General features: G+C 67.4%; 1 protein-coding gene across 2 annotated transcripts in view; it reads left to right on the forward strand.

The window, feature by feature from the left end:
- THRA (thyroid hormone receptor alpha) overlaps window positions 1-17,121 on the forward strand; it is a 49,533-nt gene that overhangs the window by 24,509 nt on the left and 7,903 nt on the right. The window contains exons 3-9 of one of the 2 annotated variants that reach the window (XM_075911471.2): window positions 2,495-2,784; window positions 9,176-9,288; window positions 10,521-10,621; window positions 11,150-11,297; window positions 11,881-12,086; window positions 13,189-13,335; window positions 15,431-15,689. In XM_075911471.2, the coding sequence (XP_075767586.1) occupies window positions 2,732-2,784; window positions 9,176-9,288; window positions 10,521-10,621; window positions 11,150-11,297; window positions 11,881-12,086; window positions 13,189-13,335; window positions 15,431-15,689 (1,027 nt within the window). In that variant the 5' untranslated portion in view covers window positions 2,495-2,731. The remainder of the gene's footprint in view (window positions 1-2,494; window positions 2,785-9,175; window positions 9,289-10,520; window positions 10,622-11,149; window positions 11,298-11,880; window positions 12,087-13,188; window positions 13,336-15,430; window positions 15,690-17,121) is intronic. The other variant, XM_075911472.2, reaches the window with a different exon arrangement.

A 17,121-nucleotide genomic window follows, 5' to 3' on the forward strand; every position in this document is an offset into this window, starting at 1 on the left:
AGTCCTGCTTGGCTGCATCCCGGGAGCCCAGGGCAGCCCCCCCCCCCAAACTCTCCTGCTCTTTGCTCACAGGCTCCTCTCTAGATGGAGCACAGCTCCCGCCTCTAGGCTGGGGATGCCAGCGCAGAGGGGGAGACGGACAGGGAGGGTGGGGCCAGCTGCATGACTGGGGAGCTGAGCCAGACCCGAGCCTGCAGCCTGGAGTCTGTGCATCCCAGACCTGAGCTGTCCAGTGCCCCCCCCGGCCCCGTGGCTGCCTGGTGGGGGAGCCCAGGCATGGTCAGCGGTGCTCAGGGGCTGCATGGTGCCCCCAGTTCTCCAGCTTGCTCACACCCAGGTCCCCCTCCCTCCCTTCCCAAAGGCTCCTGCAGACACAGCTCCAAGGGGAGGGACACCCCATGAAGCAGGATGCCAGCTAGAGGGGTTCTGGGGGGGCAGATGGAGGGGTTCTGGGGGGCAGATGGAGGCGTTCTGGGGGGCCAGCTGGAGGCATTCTGAGGGGGTAGATGGAGATGTTCTGGGGGGCAGACGGAGGCGTTCTGGGGGGCCAGCTGGAGGCGTTCTGGGGGGCCAACTGGAGGCGTTCTGAGGGGGTAGATGGAGATGTTCTGGGGGGCCAGCTGGAGGCGTTCTGGGGGGCCAGCTGGAGGCGTTCTGAGGGGGTAGATGGAGATGTTCTGGGGGGCAGATGGAGGGGTTCTGGGGGGGCAGATGGAGATGTTCTGGGGGGCCAGCTGGAGGCGTTCTGGGGGGCCAGCTGGAGATGTTCTGAGGGGGTGGATGGAGATGTTCTGGGGGGCCAGCTGGAGGCGTTCTGAGGGGGTAGATGGAGATGTTCTGGGGGGCAGCTGGAGGCGTTCTGAGGGGGTAGATGGAGATGTTCTGAGGGGGTAGATGGAGATGTTCTGAGGGGGTAGATGGAGATGTTCTGAGGGGGCAGATGGAGGCGTTCTGAGGGGGTAGATGGAGATGTTCTGAGGGGGTAGATAGAGATGTTCTGGGGGGCAGCTGGAGATGTTCTGGGGGGTAGATGGAGATGTTCTGAGGGGGTAGATGGAGGCGTTCTGAGGGGGTAGATGGAGATGTTCTGAGGGGGCAGATGGAGGCGTTCTGAGGGGGTAGATGGAGATGTTCTGAGGGGGTAGATAGAGATGTTCTGGGGGGCAGCTGGAAGAGTTCTGGGGGCCCTGCAGTGCCTGCTGCCTTTGGGGATGGGGGCAGATCAGGACTATGTCACATGGCTCAGAGGGGCGCTTATGATTCATGCACTCACACCCAATTCTTGGGACACGCGTGTGGCCTGCCTGGACATGTGTGCACCCCCTTGGCTCTCTGCACACGTGCACCTTCTCAAGACGTGCACCCCCGGCTCTCGGGACATGCGTGCGCCCATTCTCGTACGGGGCTGCCCCCTTGCACACGCCTCCGCCCCCGGGCGTTCCCGATGCCGTGCTCCACGTGTGCTAGTGCAAACTCTTGCACGCACTCCCCTCCCCCTGTGCAAACGCCTGCGCTCCCTGGATGTGCCAAGCCAAAGCTGCAGGCTAGTGCACTCGGCGTGCCTCTTCTCCAGCCCCCGTGCCCAGCAGGCCCCACCGCCCCCCATCTCCCGTCCCCTCCGCCCAGGCCCCCATCCAGCCGCAGCGTTTCCGCTGGGTCGGCTGGGAAGCCAGGAACCCGTCTTTTGTCCTCAGCTGACCTCGGGCGGCAATTGTTCCCACACGTGTGCGCTGTGCCCAGCCGTCACCCCGGGCGGAGACCCCGGCAGGGGTCAGCCAAGGACGCAGCTCACCTCCCCCTCCCCCCGACACTTCCTGCCTGGGGGGGGCCGGGGGGAGACCCGCTTCTCCGCTGCCCTTTGATGTGCCTGCTTAGCTTGGCCCCGTGCCAGGCCGTTTGCAGAAACCCTCACGTTTGGCGGGGGGGCTGGGCGAGGGGCTGGGGGGCTGCCCGGGAGGGGGCCGTGCCCTGTGCCCGGCTGCGGGAGGGCACGCATCCAGCTGCTGCTTCACCTCTGGGTGACCTCGGCTGCTGTCAGCCCGCGGAGGAGGAAGGGGGGGGAATTTGAGCGGCTCTGAGACGGGGGAGCCCAGGCTGGCTCTGGGAGCAGCCCCCTTCCCTGCCTCTGGGGTGTCACCTGCCCCCCCTTATCTGCCGCCAGAGCAGAGTGATGGGGGGGGCTGGAGGGGGGAGGGATTTGTGGTGGGGGCCCAGTCTTCCCACCATGACTCCCAGCCTTCCCCTGGCCCCTTCCCGTCTCCTCCATGGGGCACAAGCACGCCCAGCTCCTACTGGCCTCGGGCAGGGGGGCATGGAGCCTGTGCCCCCCACGGGGGGGGTCTCTCCGGCAGAGGGGGGTGGGGAAGAGCCCTAGCCCAGCTTATGAGCAGGGGTTCTCCCGCCATGTCCGGGTGGGGACTTCGCCCCTCTCCCTTCGCGGGGGATCCCCTGGGGCCCGGAGCTGCCGTTTCAAGGCCCTGTGTGTTTTTTGTAGGGTCTCTCCCGAGGGCCGGGCGTGGTGGGCTCGGCGCCCCTCCCCCTTCGGCTGCCTCCCCCGCCCCGCCCGGGGATGTTCTCCGCCGCCGGGCGCTGAGCCGGGCGCCATGGGGAGCGCGTCATAGACCCCCCCCTCTCCCCGCCCCGCGTCTGCCGTGGCGGCCGTGGCGCAGCGCATCTGGGGGCGGAGCCCACCTCGGTCTCTCCTGAGTGCGCCTGGATGGAATTGCGGTGAATGGCACAGAAGCCCACCACCCTGGACTGCCTGTCGGAGCCAGAGGAAACCCGGTAAGAGCTTGGCAAGCCCCCCCCCCCGAGTCGCCCCACATCCCCTGCCGTTCCCTTCTCTGTCTGCTGCTGTGAACTGCCCTGCCAGGCGCAGCCTCCAGCTTCTAAGGGGATAACAGCCTACTTGTGTGGCTAGCCGATGGAGTTCTCCCGTCCGCTTGAGCGGCGGGGGCTCTGTGCTGCCAGTGTGAGGGTCCCGGGTTCAAAGACCCCCATGAGCTGGGCGGGGTGGCTGAGCCGGGCTCAGCCTGTTTCCACCCCTGACTTTCATCCCTGTGGAGGAGTCGAGCTGTCGGGAGGGGCTGTCCCGGCCAGGCTGGCTGTGGCCAGTCCCTTGGTGGGGCAGCTCCGGGTTCAGGGTGGGGGGTGCTCCCTAGCAGGGCCAGTGCAGTAGTGGAGTAGGGTGCACAAGCACGTACACTAGTGAAGATGGGCGTGCCCTCGTGCTGCAAAGAGCCAGTGCCAGCTGGCTCTGGCTCTTGCACTTCCCACGGAGGTGAGGCCGGGGCCGGGTGGGGGAGTGGGGTCAGGGCTGGGCGGGGGAGTGGGGTCGAAGGAATGGGTTCTCTTTCCATCACTGGCACCAGCCGGGCCCAGCTGGGTCCGGGAAGCGGCAGGTGTCACCTGGCCAGTAGACAGACCCTGGCCGCCTGCGCCGCTGCCTGGCATTTGCACAGCCTCCTATTCCTGGCACCGCTGGGCTGCCTGTCCTCCATGGCCCAGGATGTGGTTGGCCGTGCCCAGGGCTGAATCAAATGGCCAGTTCCCGTCTGCCTCCTTAAATGCCCCCCATCTCCGCTGTCACTCCCGGTCCTGACTGGCCGCGCAGCGTGGCTGGGTGCTCCTTGCTGCGCTCCACCCTAGAGCTGGCTGCTGTTTGGCAGGGAGGGAGCCCTAGTTGTAAACATGGCTGTGGTGCAAACCGGTTGGAAACCCACCGGCCTGAAGGTGAATCTCCCCCAGGGCTGGGGGGTTAAGTGGGAGCGGGTGCCTTGCTACCTGAGGCGGGTGGGGGCAGGGGGGTGGCTTAGGAACACGCTCCCTGCAGGGGCCCGGATTCCTCTGTCTTCGGGGCTGTGCCGGGGCGGGGGGCAGGGAACCCCCTCAGCATGTGCCTCTCCAGGGGTGTGAACCCGCCAGTGTGTTTGCTGATCAGCTCCCTGCCCCCCCTCCCCGTGTGGCAGGTGCCGAGGCTTGTGGCATCCTCACACGCGCACCCGCGGGCATGTGTGTGTGCAAACAGCTGGAGGTGTGCGCACAGCCGTGTGCACCAGCCGCTGAGCGCACACACTCTCCTACACCTCAGCATCCCTCCGATCCCAGCTTTAACCCCAGGTCCCTGCGGTGGGGGAGCAGGTGCAGAGCTGTCCAGCAACCCCCAAAAGCAGGTGCCCTCCTACAGAGGGGGAAACCGAGGCACAGAGGAGGGCAGCAACGTAGCCAAGGTGTCCCCGCAGGTCCCCACCTTTGGCCAAGAGCCGAGCCAACGGGTGGGGGCCAGAGATACCCACCTGCGATTGGTGCACCTGGCCACCGGGTGGCAGTGTCATGCTGCAGAAACCCAGCCCCTGGGCATCACCCTGCCTGAGAGCTGGCTCTGGGGCGGAGCACGGGGTTAGTGCCAGCCGCTCTGCGAGTGGGGCTTTCAAGCCAGGGCCTTCCGGCCATCCACACCCCTGTTCCATGGGGGCCTGGAGCGCCCAGCGTGTGGGGGCCCGAGGCCCGTCTCCTGCTGGGGCTGCACCCTGCTGATGGGGGGATGGTGCTGGGGGACTCAAAAGGGACTGGGTGGGGTGAGGGCAGTGGGCAGCTCTCAGAGTGCATCAGGGCACGACCAGCCAGTCAGCCTGGGCTGCGACGAGCTTGTCGGGTCTCTGCTCCCGGCCATCCCGGGCGCCGAGCGCTTCTCCAACACCCCCACCTCCCGCACCATTCCAGCCCCCTGGCCCTGCTCGGAGCTCCCTCACCCGAGGCAGCAGGGAAATCCCCAGCGCCCCCGCTCCCCAGTGTGTTTGCACGCTCAGTCGTGCGCCACGGGTGGCCGTGGCCACGTGCCCCGAACACCCCTCCATGGGCCTGTGAGCGCAGCCCCTTCGCCCCCTGACTCTCTGGGCCCCACATCGCAAGGGGAGGGTGCAGCATCTTTATGGCTTGTTTTGTTGTGACTGACGTTGCCAGCCCAAAATGGGGCCGGGGGCTGAAGCTGGAGGTCGGCCCCTTCGCACACTCCCGCCCCGTCACACTCGTTCACTCTTTGGCACACTCAGCAGCTCACACTTGCACGCTCCCTTTTGCCCTGGCACGCCCTGGCTACCTTCGCCCCCCAGGACTCTCCCTCGTGCTGGCCCTCACCAAGGCCCGTGCCCTCGTCCTTTGATCCCACGTTCCCTTGCACGCCCAGGCTCGTGCAGGGGGTGTCTCGGGGGGGGAGTGCTGGGTGAGTGACACCAGTCTGACAGGTGCTCGCTCGCGCTGCCCAGCCCTGCTGAACCTGATGCCTGTGAGGGCCGGGGGGCTGGGGCCGGACTTTCCACCTCGCCTCTTCTGGAGGGGCAAGGCTGAGCTGCTGGATCAGGTTGCTTGTGATTTACTGCTTCTGTCACGAGGGATAAAGGGACCCGGCCAAGGAAGGCAGGGAACAGGGGTACGGGGGGCAGCACGGACTAATAGTGCTGGCTCCCCACAGCTCTCCTGGCTTCTGGTCCCAAGCTCCGGGAGGGGAGTGGGGTCTAGTGGATAGAGCAGGGTGCCTGGGAGCCAGGACTCCTGGGTTCTATCCATGGTTCTGGGAGGAGAGTGGGGTCTAGTGGCTAGAGCGTGGAGGGTTCTGGCAGCCCGGACTCTTGGGTTCTGCCCTCCATCTGGGAGGGGAGTGGGGTCTAGTGGATAGAGCCGGGAGTGGCAGCCCGGACTCCTGGGTTCTGTTCTTGGCTCTAGCCCTAGCTTGCTGGTGGAGCAGCGTGCCCCCGTGTGCCCTGGGAGCAGTCTCCGTGTCAGGCTGGGTGGGAGGAAGCCCGTTACCTTGAAGGCCCCTGTCCCCCGATGACCCAGCCACCCCGGGAGGGCCCCACACCCTGGCGGCGCCCAGCTGGTAAACAAGCTACGAGCACAGGCCATGTCCGGGACAGATTCCCCAGGGGAGCACGTGGCCTCCCCCCACCCGGGAGCTGGGCCAAGGCAGGGTCACCCTTGGATCTCAGACACACCCTGCCCCAGGGCGGCTCGGGCCTCGGAGCAGGGGAATCCCCTTTCGGGATGCAGCCCTGCGGAATCAGGCCCCAGGCTGGGGGTGCGTGGGGGGCTCTGTACTGCCCTGCCCCGTGCCCTGGGGAGGGCTCAGCTGGGGGGCTGTGCGCCGCTGCCCGGGCACAGCTTGCTCCGTAGCCGGGATTCGGCAGCTGGCCCCTGGCAGGCAGCCCGGCAGTGTGGAAGCCTCATGCCCACCCCCCGTCCTCGGCCTTGCTCCCAGCACCGCACGTGTCACGGGGCGGGGACTCCCCGATCTCCCGCCCTCAGCTTCCAGGCACTTGGGTGAGCTGGGAGCGCGAACGCCCAGGCCCTGGCAATGGTTGTTTTTTATAGGGTCTGCAGGAAGGGCTGGTCTCTCCCCCCTCCCAGTTTGTCCCAGCAGGGTCTGTGGGCAGGATTGCACCTCGCCCTTCTCCCCGCCCCTCGTTCTTTATTGCAGGGTAGCTGGGAGGGATGGCCTGGGACGCACTGGGTTGTTATTGTAGGGTCTGCAGGAAAGTGGGGAGAACCAGCGTATTTGCAGCATTGGTTCTTATCCCCGTGGGCCAATGGCTAGCAACATTTGGCGCTGACCCCCCACCAGGCTACTGCCCCCAGGGGAGCGGGCTCTGGACTGGGAGCCAGGCCCCTGCTTACTTTGCAGGGACCCCTGGCCACGCTGCTGCAGGGCGCCACCAGCCCACGGCCGTGTAGGGTGCAGGGCTGGGCGTGGAGCTGGGATGGGGCTGAGCCCCTCTTCCCAACCGGTGTCAGGACACTCTGCCCGGAGCCGGCTGGGCTGGGAGAGCCCTGGCAGGACGGCGCAGCACGGCCGAGCTCAGGGCTGCTCCCCACACGGCTGGCAGGCTGGCATTGCACGCTGGGGCCGGGCCAGGGTCAGCGTGGGGCTCCCCGATCAGAGGAGAAGCCGCTTCTTGGACCTTCCGCTTAGCGTGAGGGTTCCAGCCCAGCCCCCCCCCCCCCCAGTTGTCCCTATCTCCCCTCCCCCACGGTCTGCGAGTGCCCCCCAGTCCCGACGGGCAGGGCTGGGCCCCTCAGTTCCCACCTGCAGCCCCAGCTGTGCCCCCCCCCCTGCTGCCCCCCAGGGGTACTGCTGTGCAGGCGGAACTTTTCCAGCCATGTGCACCAATGGATTCCCTGCATGCAAATGACTTGCAGGCCTCTGGCCACTGATTGGACAAACCTTCTCTGATGTCATTTGCCAGCTTGGGCCAAAAGGACATTTTGTCTTGGAATGTACCTGAGCGTGAAAAAACAGCCATGGGCCCTGGGGGGCACCGACCCCCCCCACACACTCATGCCCCGTACCCCCCCACCTGCCGTGTGCCCCCTGTGCCCTGCCCCGTGCCCCCCACGCCCTGCCCCCCACCTGCCGTGTGCCCCCTGTGCCCTGCCCCCACCTGCCCCGTGCCCCCCACGCCCTGCCCCCCACCTGCCGTGTGCCCCCTGTGCCCTGCCCCCACCTGCCCCGTGCCCCCCACGCCCTGCCCCCCACCTGCCGTGTGCCCCCTGTGCCCTGCCCCCACCTGCCCCGTGCCCCCCACGCCCTGCCCCCCACCTGCCGTGTGCCCCCTGTGCCCTGCCCCCACCTGCCCCGTGCCCCCCACATCCTGTGCCCCCCGGCCTGCTTTGTGCCTGCCCTGTGCCCCCTCCATCCTGTCTCTCTCACCTGCTCGGTCCCCCTGCCTGCCCCGTGCCCCCCTGCCAAGCCTCTGCTTGCCCAGTACCCCTTGCACCCTGTCTCCCTGCCTGCCCTGTGCTCCCCAGACCAGCCCTGAAGCAGGGGGCGTTTGCCTCCTGTGCTACTCCAGGCCCCCCTTGGAGCCAGGGAGCTGTAAGAGCCCCAATGGGAAAGCCCGAGAGGGCTGCAGCTGGGCTGTGGTAAATCCACCCGTCCCCTCCCCCCAGGCTCTGGATCCAGCCGGGGGCTGTGTTGCGTGTGGCCCATCACCTCACTACTTTATGGTTTGCTCAGCCTGTTCCCCGAGGTCCCTGGGGGGGGGGGGTCCCCAGCAGGGCTCCCTGTCAGCCGGGCGCTTGTGCGGCCGCTCAGGGGAGATTCAGAAGCCGCCCGGCTGCTGAGCACAGCGCCCACCGCTAGGTTTGTGTTTCTGCTGGGGGTGCCCATCGGCATGCGCCGCGGTGCACAAACAAAAATGTATTCCGCACGTGGATGGAGAAGATTGGAGGGAACATGGGTCCCCCGGCATTGCTGCAGCAGACGGCTTGGCGGTCCGGGGCCGGGGGGGTACGCAAGGCCCCACTATAGCCAGCCTGTCCCTTCCCCTCCCCCCCACTCCCTGCGGGAGGATCAGCAGCCCCTGTTCCGAGCTGGGGGTAGGTTCAGGTGTTGCTGCTGGGGGCCACCCCTGCCCCCCAGATCTCAGTGCCACAGGGCGTCTGAATCCGACCCTTGGACTCCTGCTTATTGAGCCAGACTCCCAAGGCGGGGAGATTGCACTGGGGGGGCAGGGGGGAAGAGGGCTGGGTGAGAGGGGAGACGGGGTGGAGTTACAGAACTAGAGGGTGGGGTTACAGGGTTAGCCAGGACTGGAAGGGGGGATGGGGGTGGGGTCAGAGGGAGGGAGGGGTGTGGTTAGAGGGCTGTGGGGGTGGGGAGATGGGTGGAGTTACAGAGCTGGGGGTGGGGTTACAGGGTTGGCTAGGATGGGAAGGGGGATGGGAGGGAGAGAGGCCTGGGGGGCACAGGGTCGGAGGGAGGGAGGGGTGCAGTTACAGGGTTAGAGTGCTGTGGGGGTGGGGAGACAGGCGTGGGGAGATAGGGTCGGGGTTAGAGGACGTTTCAGGGGTGGCGTCAGGTTTATAGGGCTGGAGGGCCAGTGGAGGTTGGTCAGTGGGCGGGGGAGGCCAAGGCGCGGCATGGGGGGGGGGGTGTGTTCAGCGCCTGTCCCCAGCCCTCTCAAGGCCCCTTATCTCCTCTGCTCACCCAGATAACGGGCTTTCGCCGCACCCGTGGCCTGAGCTGGGGCTGTCCTGTGAGTTGCTGCCTTGGCCTCGGTTTGCCTGACCGCGCAATGGGGACGTGGGACGTGACCCGCCTGCCAGGGGGGCTCCGGTGGGGGGGAGGCGCCGGGGGTGTCGCTGCGGCCAGTAACCGGGGCTTGTGCTCGCTCTGCTGCAGGTGGCTGGATGGGAAACGCAAAAGAAAGAGCAGCCAATGTTCGGTGAAGAGCAGCATGTCAGGTACCGCCCTGCACCCGCGCCCAGACGCCTGGCCTGCCCCTCTGCCCCAGGGTGAGCTGTGGGCACCCCAGGGCACCGTGTCCCTGCCGTGGCTGTTTTCTCCTTGGCATCGTTGCTGGGCCCTGCCCCAGGCTGGGGTCCGGCCCGAGTCACTGCCCCCCCAAAATCCGGCCCTGCCGTGCCCTAGGGAGGGTGTTGGGGTCAGGCTAGGACCCGGCGGGGGGGCCGGCCCAGCCCCGAGCCCGGGGCAGCTCAGGGTATCGGCTCCAGCAGGCCGGACCGCGGGGCCCTGCGGGTGGGAGATAAACCCACGGCCAAGCAAACACCACGGTCGCTGGGGGGGGGGACTGTTCCAGGGATAACACGGGCAGAGCTCCCGGGCTGTGACAGGAGCAGGGTGGGCACGTTTAGGGGCGTGGGGGGGAGGGAGCCCAGGGCATGGGGGGGAGCGTGAGAGGCCCTGGTGTGTGTGTGTGTGTGTGGGGGGAGCTCAGAGTGGCTCTGTGCCCATTTGCATCTGTCATTTCCTGGGTTAAGCCTCTGGCACGTTCCGTGCAAGGCCCTGGCACTGCCACCCCGCCGTGCCCAGAGCTACCTGAGGTGCCCCCTCCCCCACGCACGTCCCTGCCTGCTGGAGCAAGGTGCCCTTGACCCCGGGGGGCATCTCTCTCTGCTCCTCCAGCCCTTGTGTCCCTGGGCAGCCCCCGTGACGTGCTTTGGCTGGCCGGCTCCTCCACGGCGCGGCTGCGCTGCCTTCGCCCTTCACCGTGGCTCGCTCGTCCTCGGCTCAGCACCTTCCCTGGGCCCCGCTTCGCTGGGATCCTGCCCCGCTGGGCTGCTGCCCGGCCCCTAGCTCCGCGCCCTCCCCTGGCGTCTGGCGGAGGGAACGGGCCACTCCCCGGGGCCACCTGCCTGCTGGCGCCGCGTCTGGGTCCCGGATCCAGACGCCTGGGGCAGCTCCAGGCTAGAGGCTTCCTCTACCATGTCACCCACATCCTGCAGTCCCCCAGACTGAGGGACGCTGGGGCCTGCTCTGAGTGGGCTAAAGGGGGGGTAATTTCTCCATGTACCCCCCCCACCTACTCCTCCACTGTGAAAGGGCCCCCGGAAGAACAAGTATGCAGCCTGTACGTGTGTGAGCATGACTGTGTGGGATAAGCATGTGTGCGCGTGCACACACGAGTGTCCGTGCGAGCACACGCTCACCATCCCGCAGGAGCCCCTCTCTCCCCCGGGCGCCAGCTCCACAGGGCTGTAACCTTTGGGTTCCTCCCCCCCCCCAGGGTACATCCCTAGTTACCTGGACAAAGATGAACAATGTGTCGTGTGCGGTGACAAGGCGACCGGCTACCACTACCGCTGCATCACCTGCGAGGGCTGCAAGGTGAGACACTGGAGGGCCGTCGCCGGCCTGGCCAGCCCCACACCTGTGGGTGGTGGGCTCCCGCGAGGGGCATGGGAGGGCACTGGTGGGCCACCGGAACTCAAGGTCAGCAGCTGTAGGCCTGCTGTGCACGGGGAGGGGAGGCTGCCGGGGTGGGACCCGGGAAGGTCCCTCTCTGTCCTTAACCTCAGTTTCCCAGGCTGGCACCAGGGGGCGCTAGGAGGCTCACTGCGGGGGAGGGGAGCCCTGGCGACATGGCAGGAGATGGACACAGGATCCTCCGTCACTTCCTGTCCCAACCTGACCCGTCCCCATTGCTGAGCGGCACTAACGCGGCTGCTGCGCTGCACCCCAGAGGTGGCTGCACCCTGGTGCCGGGAGAGCCACTCCCACGATACCCGTCCTGTGGGGCTGCCTGGGGGCTTGTTCTCTGGGGGCCTTTCCTGGTGGGTGGGTAGATGGGTGGGTGGGTTCAGGGCTGGGCTGGCCCGGGGGGGGTCTCACCAGCACCTGTCCCACACCCTGCAGGGCTTTTTCCGACGGACCATCCAGAAGAACCTGCACCCGTCCTACTCCTGCAAGTACGATGGCAGCTGTGTCATCGACAAGATCACCCGCAACCAGTGCCAGCTGTGCCGCTTCAAGAAGTGCATCGCCGTGGGCATGGCCATGGACTGTAAGGGGGGAGAGGTAGCCGGGGGGGGGCGGCCCTGGACTGGGCTGGGGTAGCACATGGCCAGGGTCACACGCTCGGTCCCTGCTACAGGCCTGTCTGGGGGCCATTTCCCAAATTCGGGTGCCTGCCGGGGAGGGGGACCCCAACCTGCCTCCACCGCTCAGCCCCCTCTTCCAGCCGCAAGCCGGGGGGCTGTAGCAAGCACCTCAGCTGGAGGCAGCTGCAAGGGCAGCCCAGCATGAGGCAGAGACATGTATCCTCCCCGAGGTGGGGTGCAAGGGGGGAGGGCGGTGATCACCCTCAAAGCCGATGAAGGCAGGTGGGGCAGAGAGAGAGGGGTGCTGCCCCTGTGGGTGGCGCCAGGCCCCAGATCTTGCACCCGTCACTCAGAATGCGGCACCAGCGTTCCCCGCCCCAGGGTAGCTGGCCTGGCGCTCTGGTCTTCCGCGGGCCACACCTTCTGGCCAATAAGGGGCTCCCCGGCCAATCACCAGGGCCGCTGTGTGGAGCTGAGCTGGGATTGGCCGTGTCAGAGCCCGCCCCCCGCGCTCACGCCCCGCCCCCCTCTGCGTGCTGCCCCTAGTGGTGCTGGACGACTCCAAGCGGGTAGCCAAGCGGAAGCTGATCGAGGAGAACCGGGAGCGGCGGCGCAAGGAGGAGATGATCAAGACCCTGCAGCACCGCCCGGAGCCCAGCGCCGAGGAGTGGGAGCTGATCCACGTGGTGACGGAGGCGCATCGCAGCACCAACGCCCAGGGCAGCCATTGGAAACAGAAGCGGAAATTCCTGGTGAGCGCCCTGACCTCCCGCCATCCGCGTGGGGCACCCCCCCCACTCGTGTCCCTCCTGCACCGCACACGCCACGCCCACCCTGAGTGCAAGCTGCGGTCACCGTGCACGCATTCGCACCTGTATGCTCCCTCGCAGGCGTGCAAGCACGTGCACACGCACCTTCATGTGCTCACGTGCCCTGGCCCACCGTGCAATGCCCGCTCACGCGCACAGCCCTCCTCAGAACCCAGAGCCAGTGCTCTGCAAGGAGACGGCACTTCTAGCCCACCCCCGTGCACTGTGCCCGGTGTCTGTGCAGCCCGTGTGAGACCCGTCCCTCTCCCATAGGGCTCAGAGCCCAGAGACCACAGTGACGGGCCCAGTAGAAATCTGGTGGCAGAACGTTGTCCTCTCCAAATGGGTGACGGGCACTAACTTGAGCCCGTCCGCTCCCCCGGCTCTGCAAGGCGCCCGCCCCCCGCCGTCTACCATCACGGGGGCAGGGCGACTCTCCGGCTCTGAGAGAGCCCATTGGGGCCGGTTGGGAGGGGGACGGTCTCAGGATGCAGCTGTGGGGAACTGGGCTGAGACCTGCCAACTCGGTTCATGGGTGGGTCAGATGGTCGGCTGGCCGAGGCGGGGTCTGGTGCTGGCTGGTGAGGGAAGTATACCGCTCGGAGGCAGGACGCCTGGGTTCTCTGGTGCTGGCTGCAGGGCAGTGCCCAAGGATCTCAGTGTGGGTGGGCAGAGGCCAAGCCCAGAGCCTGCAGTTTTGGAGAATGATGGGTGTCCCCCCCCCCCCCCAGGAGCAAGCAGGAGAAAACCCAGCAAAGGCTTCGTCCATGCCCTGGTCTTGCCTCTCCCACTGGCCCCTGCAGCGGCCATGGGGATAATCCCACCCTGGGGGCGAGAGGAGGGCACAGCTCTGAGCGGGGGAGCCCCTGGGTGCCCTGGGAGAGCCACGGCATGGTGGGGCAGGCGGGGAGCCCTTCCCGGCGGCTCTGTGCCCGGGCACACGGCTCCCTCTCACCCCATCCCCGACCCCCGGAGACGGCTCTGCGGGGCCGTGCCCGGGGGGGGGGAGAGGCTCCCTGACGGGCTGTCCCGGCCTTGCCCACAGCCCGAGGATATCGGCCAGTCGCCCATGGCCTCCATGCCCGACGGGGACAAAGTCGACCTGGAGGCGTTCAGCGAGTTTACAAAAATCATCACCCCGGCCATCACCCGCGTGGTGGACTTTGCCAAAAAACTGCCCATGTTTTCAGAGGTAGGCAGGGGCGGGGGAGAGGAAGTGGGTTGGGTTGGGGGGGTCCAGGCTTGTCAAGGGCGGGGGGGTTAAAAGCAGGAGGTGAGGGAAAGGGGCGGGATCGGGGGAGGGGTCCAAGCGGGAGCTGAGGGAAAGGGGCGGAATCGGGGGAGGGGTCCAAGCGGGAGCTGAGGGAAAGGGGCGGGATCGGGGGAGGGGTCCAAGCGGGAGCTGAGGGAAAGGGGCGGGATCGGGGGAGGGGTCCAAGCGGGAGCTGAGGGAAAGGGGCGGGATCGGGGGAGGGGTCCAAGCGGGAGCTGAGGGAAAGGGGCGGAATCGGGGGAGGGGTCCAAGCGGGAGCTGAGGGAAAGGGGCGGGATCGGGGGAGGGGTCCAAGCGGGAGCTGAGGGAAAGGGGCGGGATCGGGGGAGGGGTCCAAGCGGGAGCTGAGGGAAAGGGGCGGGATCGGGGGAGGGGTCCAAGCGGGAGCTGAGGGAAAGGGGCGGGATCGGGGGAGGGGTCCAAGCGGGAGCTGAGGGAAAGGGGCGGGATCGGGGGAGGGGTCCAAGCGGGAGCTGAGGGAAAGGGGCGGGATCGGGGGAGGGGTCCAAGCGGGAGCTGAGGGAAAGGGGCGGGATCGGGGGAGGGGTCCAAGAGGGAGCTGAGGGAAAGGGGTGGGATCGGGGGAGGGGTCCAAGAGGGAGCTGAGGGAAAGGGGCGGGATCGGGGGAGGGGTCCAAGCGGGAGCTGAGGGAAAGGGGCGGGATCGGGGGAGGGGTCCAAGCGGGAGCTGAGAGAAATGGGGTGGGATCGGGGGAGGGGTCCAAGCGGGAGCTGAGGGAAAGGGGTGGGATCGGGGGAGGGGTCCAAGAGGGAGCTGAGGGAAAGGGGCGGGATCGGGGGAGGGGTCCAAGCGGGAGCTGAGGGAAAGGGGCGGGATCGGGGGAGGGGTCCAAGAGGGAGCTGAGGGAAAGGGGCGGGATCGGGGGAGGGGTCCAAGCGGGAGCTGAGGGAAAGGGGCGGGATCGGGGGAGGGGTCCAAGCGGGAGCTGATGGAAAGGGGCGGGATCGGGGGAGGGGTCCAAGAGGGAACTGAGGGAAAGGGGCGGGATCGGGGGAGGGGTCCAAGAGGGAGCTGAGGGAAAGGGGCGGGATCGGGGGAGGGGTCCAAGCGGGAGCTGAGGGAAAGGGGCGGGATCGGGGGAGGGGTCCAAGCGGGAGCTGAGGGAAAGGGGCGGGATCGGGGGAGGGGTCCAAGCGGGAGCTGAGGGAAAGGGGCGGGATCGGGGGAGGGGTCCAAGCGGGAGCTGAGGGAAAGGGGTGGGATCGGGGGAGGGGTCCAAGAGGGAGCTGAGGGAAAGGGGCGGGATCGGGGGAGGGGTCCAAGCGGGAGCTGAGGGAAAGGGGCGGGATCGGGGGAGGGGTCCAAGAGGGAGCTGAGGGAAAGGGGCGGGATCGGGGGAGGGGTCCAAGCGGGAGCTGAGGGAAAGGGGCGGGATCGGGGGAGGGGTCCAAGCGGGAGCTGAGGGAAAGGGGCGGGATCGGGGGAGGGGTCCAAGCGGGAGCTGAGGGAAAGGGGCGGGATCGGGGGAGGGGTCCAAGCGGGAGCTGAGGGAAAGGGGCGGGATCGGGGGAGGGGTCCAAGCGGGAGCTGAGGGAAAGGGGCGGGATCGGGGGAGGGGTCCAAGCGGGAGGGACGGGATTGGGGGAGGGGTCCAAGCGGGAGCTGAGGGAAAGGGGCGGGATCGGGGGAGGGGTCCAAGAGGGAGCTGAGGGAAATGGGTGGGATCGGGGGAGGGGTCCAAGCGGGAGCTGAGGGAAAGGGGCGGGATCGGAGGGAAAGTGGAGGGATCAGAGGGAAAGGGGAGGGATCGGGGGAGGGGTCCAAGCGGGCGCTGAGGGAAAGGGGCGGGATCGGGGGAGGGGTCCAAGCGGGAGGGACGGGATTGGGGGAGGGGTCCAAGCGGGAGCTGAGGGAAAGGGGCGGGATCGGAGGGAAAGGGGAGGGATCAGAGGGAAAGGGGCGGGATCGGGGGAGGGGCCCCCGGGGAAGTAGGCGGAGCACAGAGCAGCAGAGGCTCCTCCCTGCGTGTCTGACCCCGCCCCCGCCCCGCAGCTGCCTTGCGAGGACCAGATCATCCTGCTGAAGGGCTGCTGCATGGAGATCATGTCGCTGCGGGCGGCCGTGCGCTACGACCCCGAGAGCGAGACGCTGACGCTGAGCGGGGAGATGGCCGTCAAGCGGGAGCAGCTGAAGAACGGGGGGCTGGGCGTGGTGTCCGACGCCATCTTCGACCTGGGCAAGTCGCTCTCCGCCTTCAACCTGGACGACACGGAGGTGGCGCTGCTGCAGGCCGTGCTGCTCATGTCCTCAGGTACGGGCCTGCGGGGGGCGGCTGCCCCTCACTCCCACTGGGCCCTGCTGCTGGGAAGGGATATTCCCATCATGCACTGGGCCACATGGCTGCTGCTGCCCATGGGGGCAGGGAGGGCAGTTCCTTCTACCCCCTGTGGATTCAGCTGAGAGCTCCACAGCCTGCCCCTCACAATCAGCTGCTCTTGGATGCACCAGCCCAGGTCTGCAGGGCCAGCTAAGAGTGCCAGAGGGCAGGCCTGGGATGCAGGAGACAAAGCTCCCTGTGGAGCATGTGTGGGGCTTAGCCGACAGCCACAGCTATGCTTGTGCCGGCATGGAGCCCGGAGCCGGAGCCGGAGCCGTTGCTCTGGGCTCAGAGATAGCTGGAGATGGAGGGGTTTGGGTGGGGCCAGGTGTGTGGCTAGATGCGGGGCGGGAGAGCAGATAGCTGGTAGTAGTGCAGGTGAATGGATCACGGAGTATTTCCGGGGAGGGAGCGGTAGGGGGGTAACAATGGGAATGAACAGCCGGAAAGGGGACGCGACGGGTGTGGATGGATGGGCAGGCCGGGAGAGGGGTTTTGTGGGGGTAGGAGGAGTACAGAGGGGAACGGTGCAAATCCACAGATACCCACATCATATCTGCCCATGTGGATGTGGAGATCCCCAGCTCATTTTGCACAGGGCTCTAGCGATGGGCACAGAGGGGTGGGTAGAGCGGGTGCAATGGGGCAGGTGGGTTGGATGGGGGGCAGGGAGCTAGCCATGGGCATGGAGGGGTGGGTAGAGGGGGTGCAATGGGGCAGGTGGGTTGCTGGAGAGGGGGTGGGGAGCTAGGGATGGGCACGGAGGGGTGGGTAGAGGGGGTGCAATGGGGCAGGTGGGTTGCTGGAGAGGGGACGGAGAGCTAGCCATGGGCACGGAGGGGTGGGTAGGGGGTGCAATGAGGCAGGTGGGTTGCTGGAAAGGGGCGGGGAGCTAGGGATGGGCATGGAGGGGTGGGTAGAGGGGGTGCAATGAGGCAGGTGGGTTGCTGGAGAGGGGCGGGGAGCTAGGGATGGGCACAGAGGGGTGGGTAGAGGGGGTGCAATGAGGCAGGTGGGTTGCTGGAGAGGGGGCGGGGAGCTAGCCATGGGCATGGAGGGGTGGGTAGAGGGGGTGCAATGGCGCAGGTGGATTGCTGGAGAGGGGCGGGGAACTAGCCATGGGCATGGAGGGGTGGGTAGAGGGGGTGCAATGGCGCAGGTGGGTTGCTGGAGAGGGGGCGGGGAGCTAGGGATGGGCACGAAGGGGTGGGTAGGGGGTGCAATGAGGCAGGTGGGTTGCTGGAGAGGGGCGGGGAGCTAGCCATGGGCACGGAGGGGTGGGTAGAGGGGGTGCAATGGAGCAGGTGGGTTGCTGGAGAGGGGGCGGGGAGCTAGGGATGGGCACGGAGGGGTGGGTAGGGGGTGC

Source organism: Pelodiscus sinensis, chromosome 29, assembly GCF_052426305.1.
Source record: "Pelodiscus sinensis isolate ZL-2025 chromosome 29, ASM5242630v1, whole genome shotgun sequence".
Taxonomy (NCBI): Eukaryota; Metazoa; Chordata; order Testudines; family Trionychidae; genus Pelodiscus; species Pelodiscus sinensis.